Source organism: Leptonychotes weddellii, chromosome 1, assembly GCF_054177405.1.
Source record: "Leptonychotes weddellii isolate Sample4059 chromosome 1, ASM5417740v2, whole genome shotgun sequence".
NCBI classification, from domain to species: domain Eukaryota; kingdom Metazoa; phylum Chordata; class Mammalia; order Carnivora; family Phocidae; genus Leptonychotes; species Leptonychotes weddellii.
In genome coordinates, this window is record NC_138369.1 from 190,365,175 (window position 1) to 190,372,331 (window position 7,157).

General features: G+C 53.2%; 1 protein-coding gene across 4 annotated transcripts in view; it reads right to left on the reverse strand.

Moving 5' to 3' along the window:
- The window catches only part of HSF2BP (heat shock transcription factor 2 binding protein), an 82,249-nt gene extending 75,116 nt beyond the window's left edge, over positions 1 to 7,133 (reverse strand). Inside the window, exons 1-3 of one of the 4 annotated variants that reach the window (XM_081800756.1) lie at positions 6,868 to 7,133; positions 5,564 to 5,847; positions 4,660 to 4,810 (exon numbers count right to left, since the gene is read on the reverse strand). In XM_081800756.1, the coding sequence (XP_081656882.1) occupies positions 4,660 to 4,810; positions 5,564 to 5,620 (208 nt within the window). In that variant the 5' untranslated portion in view covers positions 5,621 to 5,847; positions 6,868 to 7,133. Of the gene's footprint in view, positions 1 to 4,659; positions 4,811 to 5,563 lie in introns of all 4 variants that reach the window. The other 3 variants (XM_081800772.1, XM_081800762.1, XM_081800766.1) reach the window with 3 other exon arrangements.
- Positions 7,134 to 7,157: the final 24 nt, after the last annotated feature.

Consider the following 7,157-nt stretch of genomic DNA (forward strand, 5'->3'; position numbering starts at 1 on the left):
AAAAAAAAAAAAAAAGACCTTCCTTGGTGAGCACTCTATCATTAATTCTCCTTCATCTTCCACCCAATTCCTCCAACTTATCCTCCACTCAGATACGAAAATCATTCCCCTGAAAACATAATTTTAGTCGCTTTTTCGATATCATTTCCATGGAGTAACTTCCACCTGCCGCTCATCTCAAATTAAAAACAATAAGCTACAATTATTTTGTCTTCTATAAACCACTGACAAATACTGACCTTGACTCTGCTATACCCCAATCCTTGCTCCACGTATCAAGCAGAAAAACTAGCTTATCAGCCAGCAATCAACTCCGCTGTCTCTCCCGTCTGTGACTTTCACACACGCCATTACCCCAGCTGAAAACACCTTCCTCTTATCCTTCTAACAAGGCACGCCTCACTCCTCAATGCTCATCTATTCACAGAAGATTTCAGGCAAAAGCCTAGCCAGTACAATTCCATATTCCACCATTTACCTGCCCGGTTTCCTAAAGGGAGTTACTATGCTAGAGTCAGATGAAGTCCCATTCACTACTTGACACTCGTTTTATCAACGTGGGTCCTTTAGGGCCTAAGCCCATCCAAGCCAACCATACCTACGCTCCAAAAGAAGCTTCCCCTCGAACCAGATATAGTTGCCCTCTGCTCTCGCCCGGCCTGCATTCATTCCTCCCTTTGTGCTGCCTTTTGCCACTTCCTAAGCTGAGAAGCATACACCCACTGTAGAAGCAAAGGAAGCTCTGATACTGGTCAAAGCCAAGAGCCCTCCTGGACCACAGGGCCAGGAAGGCAGATGGATCAACATGTCCTACAGCTCTTGCTGCCTCCTTGTGATCCTTGGATTGTCTCTGGGGGAGCCATTCTCAAGGCCATGGCTCATGTGATTTATCTCAGAAGGCCCAGGGAAGAGTCACCGGACCTAGTCTTTACAAAAAGGAAAAGGAGGGAATCTTTGTTTTCCTTCATGTCACCCAAGTAGCAAAAATTCAACAGCCAAAACTGAGTAAAAGATGCCGTAGGAGGACATCTTCTAGGCCAGGCCTCAGGCCAGAGAAGCAGAAGGCTTCAAGGGCCAGCTCAAGTTCAAAGTTCACAGTAAAGCCTCCAGCACAAGCACGCACCAAGTCCTCTGTCCACTTTGATCCTCCCTTTCTCTTAACGCCCAGGCGCCTATAGCACACTAGCTTCACGAGATACCGAGCAATTTAGAAAGAAGAACATACAGAGACCGGGTGGGAAGTCTCTCAGGACCAAATATTCACACACAGAGAATACAACGGGAGGCAAAAACAGGAGCCCTGCCCTCCCACCGACTTACACAGTAGGATGACAATGAAGCGACTTCATCTGAAGAACAGTACCATGTGCTGTAACAAGAACACCCGACAGGACTGAGAGGAGGACAGAGCTTATCTAGGCAGTCAGATAAGGAAGTGAGTCTGCACCTGAGGCTAAGTCCAATCATACAAAGTCTTTCAAGCCACCGTACCATTTTGTTTAGGTTTTTGGGTGGTAGTGTTTTAGGGGAGGGGGTTTTTTTTTTTGGTCTTTATCCTAAAAGCAAGGAGAAGCCATTGAAGACATAAGCAGGGGAATGACATAACCAAACTTAACTATTAAAAACTACACAGGCGACGGTGTACAGGACAGACTAGAAAGTGACAATGAGCAGACAGACAGGAGGCAGAGATTCGGGGAACATGATGGTGGCCTGGGCTCGGTGGTGGCAGTGGAGGCAGGTTAGTGAATTCAGGATGCAGCCATGAGGGGAAATGTACAGGACTTATGGGAAGGAGGTTGGGGGGCTGGAAGGAGAGTGAATAGTGAGGAGAGGTGGGCAATGAGGAGGATCCTAGGTCTCTAGGTGGACACTTATGCCCTGGGGACACTGAGGAAGCCCAGTCTGGGGTGGGGTAGGGGTTTGGATACCATGAGTCAGAGATAAGAGAGTAGAAATCTGTCCTGCAGTTTGTTAGGCTGGGTCAACAGAGGTATAAAGCCAGCTGCCAAGTTAACAGGAAACAATGTTTCTCCCAAGAACACACTGGACAGTAAAGTATCATGAAGACCCCTTTCAGTGACTGCTGATTTCTTATTCACAAAAAGCTTATTTTGTAAAATCCCAGACTGTCAGAAATTCTGCTGTTTGGAATTACACCAGTAAAAAGGAAACATCCCACTGTCCCTGTAGGATCGAAGTCACTGGGACAAAGGGGAGCAGCCTTGATTTCTAGCTAGCTACAGAGCTTCAAATGAGGGATTTCCAGACACAATATTCTACATCGAGCTAAACTTTGTAGTTTTCAAAGAAATGAGGCCTGGGCCCACTGTAGTAGGATACGGTGATGGCCCCACACACAGCCCTACTTTGCTTACAGCCCATCGAAATGTGGTTTAATGTGCACTTCACCCAAACTCCACTCTTTCCCAAAACCCACAGCAACTCTAGCCTTTCATTGGCAAGATGCCCACAGTTCCTCTGGGATGTGTCTCCCTCGTGGCAACAAACCAATAAACCTGACCTCATTGGACTACAGGTGCTTCCTGATGGCTGCAGGCTGATTAGGCTAGGACAAACAGGGAAAATTTGAAACCATGGTGAAACGAGCAAGAAGAAAAGCCAAGTAGGAGCTGGATACAGGGCCCTAACTAAGCCTGGGGGTCTGGGCCAAACCTAGGGCCAGAGATAAACCTAGGAGCGGCTGGCACCAAGATGGGAACTAAAGCTATGTGTGCATGAGACCACCCATGGAAAAGCCGTGGAGTGAGGGGACAAGGGGCCTAGGCCTGAACCTCAGGCAACTCCAGTAGCTGAAAGGCTGCTACAGAGGACGCATCAGCAAAGCAAACCAAGACGAGATGGCCAGAGAGCGAGAAGAGATGACTACAGGGCCTGGGGACCGTGAGGCAAGAGCTCCTAAAGTCTAACTCTGATCAAGTCACCACAGATTCGCCTGTGGCCCTCGCTCTCGTATGTACCACAATTTTGATTTTGTGATCTCTAAAGATTGACTCGTGCTAACCAATTCATGAGACCCTGATGTAGTTTTCAGAACGCCGGCTTATTAATTTGCAGTGAGACACAACCACTCAGCACGCCGACACTCTCTACTACGGGTAGGCACCTTCCTTCCCTAAAGATAAATGCACATGGGTGACTAGGTGCTCTCAGAAGGCCTCTGGCTGAGCATGGGATCAGAACCAGGGGCTAAGCCAATGACCTGGAGCTACAACATAACCAGTGACCTAGAGCATATCCCGCAGGGTCTCCATGGGAGACAAAATCCCAGATCCTGAGATGTGTGGAAAGGACTGCTTACAGAGAGGAGAGCCGGGGCTGGTGAGGCCCCCAGAGACTAGCAACAGCCCTCCAGATGGAGGAATCGGAGAAAAACTGACACCAGAGCCCAGCGAGAATGGAGACTGTCAAGGAGGTCCTAGGGTGGGAGTCACAGCTGTGGAGGGAGCAGGAGGAAACACCCCAATCTCTCGCTCCGTCTGTGATGCCTCCCACTGGTGAGCCCTGCTGGCGGCCAGCAAGGAAGTCAGAGGCAGGCAGGGTGCAGGAGTACCGTCCAGAGCACGCCACAGGGCAGCACAGGGTGGATCTGAGGATTCCAAAGAGAAACTAAGCAGCACGGGGGTCTGTGGTGACCAGGAGCATTTTCCCTTCTAATTGTGCATGGTTGCCCTCCTGACCAGGTGCATCTGCACAAACCAAAAGTGTGTACTATTGAGTCCAGATACCTTCTTGTCTGCATCAGTGTTGGAGAAACACTCTGGGCCCCTCAAAAACACTTCTCCCAGAGACCATGCAGGGACCGTGAGTAGTCCAATGCAGGGTGCCAGACCAGCTTTAAGCACCAAAGGCTGATTTAAATGTTACTCAGCCTCAGTTAGGCAAGTGCAGAATCCATCCCAGAATCTAAAAACTTCAACAGGTTCCCAGACTGATACCTGAGGTAATGGCTCAGGTCAAATCTCAAACTCTGAATGAACAAGTCCTGGCAATTCTGGACTTAAATCAGTGCTAGAAACTGACCTGTCAGGGCTGGTGGGGCACCTGGTGGCTCAGTCACCATCTCCAACTCTTGGTTTCGGTCATGATTTCAGGGTCGGGGGATCGAGCCCACATCAGGCTTCGAGCTCAGCAGAGAGTCTGCTTCGGATTCTCGCTCTCCCTCTGCCTCCCACACACCCCCCGTTCTCTAAAATATATAAATAAATCTTGAAAAAAAACCGACCTGTCCATTCACCTAGAAACAAGGAAACACACACCAATCTCTACAAACACATTTAACTCCATGCAAGGTTTCCATGTGGCAAGATCTTTAATTTACACAAGCACTTAAATCGTAGAGTAGAGCTTTTCAATTACAAGAGTATCAAATTTTTATGTTAAGGATGAGAGTAGAAAGAGAAGACAAACTCTAGAAAGCTGGCCACTCTTCCCCCACTGCCAACTTACACATGTCTGAGCTACCCACTCCAGGGTGCCTCTCCTCCTTATGTCCCCTGCCTGTCCCAAATGTAATCACAAGGACTTAACAGCATTTAAGGTTTATGTACCACTACTCTACAGTTGTTCCTGTAAGATCAACCTGCCGACCTAGACTGCTGTCACCGTCCATGACTGCTAAATGTAGGGAAGACTCACTTTTTTCTACAATCTTTAATTTCTGGAAGCTTTCCAGCACTTCCCCATTTAGTATTCGGGGTAAGAAGTCCCGGATCTGCATTACTTCAGTTGTCAGCCGTTCCAGGTCCTTCTTTCTCACTTTAACGAATTCCTCTTTAGTCCCCACGTGCTAAAAGAACAAGCAGATTTTAACATTGTTACATCTCTCTCCCGAGTCGGCGGGCTTCCTTCCTTTGATACCTCCTTCTCATAAAGGCTTCAGAAGCACGTCTTTACCCAACGTGCCCTCTGCTCTGCAGACTTCAAAGTGGGAGCCAGTTTTTTGTTTTTTATCTGCACCCGAGGCCCTCCCCCGAAAGCCAAAGAAGATGCCAGCCGCTGTTTCTGTCCGTCCCGGCGCCCAGCTCCCAGAGACGAAGCGGAAGTTCACCGGCTCCCCCTCGGTGCGCCCCCGCCCCCCCCCCCCACCCCGCGTTGGCCTTCTCCACCCTTCAACGGTGTCAGGCCACAAACAGAGGCACCGGCAGGCTGGGTGACCTTCAGCGAACGCCGTGAGCCGGGTCTCTCCCACCTCCCCTGCAGCGGAGGTCACAGCGTGGGGACCTGGGGCCCGCACTGTCCCTGCACCTGGCACTGAGGGCCGGGCTCGGGCCACACGTGCCACCGTCGCGCCCCCTGCCCCAGAGCGCAGCCCCCGCGCGCTCGGCGGCGCGGGCCCCCGCCAGGCCCCAGCCCCACCCCGGGGGCCACCCTGCCACGGACGAGGCCCAGGGCAGTCCGGGGAGCACTAGGCAAGACCAAGCGGGTCGCCACACAGCGCGGGAAAGACAGTGGTGGCAGCCCGGGCCTCCTCACTGACCCGGCGGGCCTCCTCACTGACCCGGCGGGCCTCCTCACTGACCCGGCGGGCCTCCTCACTGACCCGGCGGGCCTCCTCACTGACCCGGCGGGCCCCCTCAGCGCCGCCTGCCTCGCCCATGGCCGCCGCCGCAGCCTCCGCTCCCTGCGCCTGCGCAGCTGCGCGCCCTCTGACCCCTCACGCCCGAAAGCGCGGGAACGCGTCCACACTGGCGTCGGAAAACGGAGAGCAGCGAGGCTCAAACCTCGAAGAGTTTGAGCGGCATTCTCGGCCCCGCGCACCAGGGTTGGGGTCGGCGAGATCCCGCGTCGGCTTTCCTGGCTTAACCGGATTTTTAAACTCGTTAACTGCAAAGTAGAAGGACAGGGAGACTCCAGTGTAAGTGTCAAGTTAAATAAGTCGAACTGGACCTTTCCCGTTTGGCAAGGGACGCTACACTAAGGGACGATGCTTTCAAGGGAACCGCCCGCACGGGGCTGGCGACTATGCTCCCTCGCTGGGCTCTAAGCTCCATTAGCAAGGCTCGAAGCTTTCTGACAGCAGTAGTTTACTAGTAAACTAGTTGCACCTCGTCTGCCCTGGATAGGGAAGGTCAATCCAGCCAGCTGGCTAAGCAACTGAGACGACCACCATGAATTGGAAGATGCCATCTCGTCCATTCACTTGCCCCCACATGCCCACCGAGTTTGCAAATTAGGGTGTAGCCTGTGGGTTCAAATGTACTGGGTTATTGCACAACTAAGACTTCGTCTGTTTCTGAAATTGGCAGGGAGCCAACACCGGAGTCCTCTGAATATTCTCCAGGCCTGGGAACAGACTCACAAGTACACCCTCTAAATCTCTGCGCCCATGCCGGGACCTGTACCAGCCCATCATCCCCTGCATCTGTCCGTGTACCTGCCTCTGTCGCTGCCATCCCCTGCACCAGAATCTGCCCCTGCCATCCCCTGCAAAGAGCTGACCCTGACCCTGTCCCTGCCATCCGCTGCACCGAGACCTGCCTCTGCCATCCCCTGCACCGAGACCTGCCCCTGCCATCCCCTGCACCTGGGTCTGCCCCTACCATCCCCTGCACAGAGAGCTGACCCTAACCCTGCCATCCCCTGTATCGGGACTGATCCTGACCCTACCATCCTCTGCACCGGGACCTGCCCTGTCCCTACCTCTGCCCCTGCCCCGCCCCTGCCCTGGGACCCGGATACTGGGGACGCTGGAAGGCACTGCCTCCAACAGCAGCAGAGCCTCAGACCTGGCCCCCATCAGGGCGACCCCTCAATGGGGCTGTCCCCAACATCCCGCCCAAAACCCCTACGACTGCCGTCCTTCTCTGTCTCCACCCCGCAGAGGCGGCTCAAGGAGTCCAATACAATTAAAAACTCGGCGCCGTCTATCTCGTAGGTGAGCAGTCGATCGGATGGAGTTTTCGTAGAGTGGGCTTAAAGATTCTAGACCACTGAAATTGGCCATCCGTCTCTTCCTGGCCAAGACTCAACGCTAGCTAACCTCGCCGCCAAACGCCTGGAGCTGTGGCGACTGACAGACAGCCGAAGCGTGAAGGCACGACCGAACCCCGACCGGCTTGCTCCGCCCGCGGCCAGGGTCTGCCGCGCTCGCCCCCAGAACGCGGGCGAGCGGCGGCGGCCGGCGCCTTTGTGAC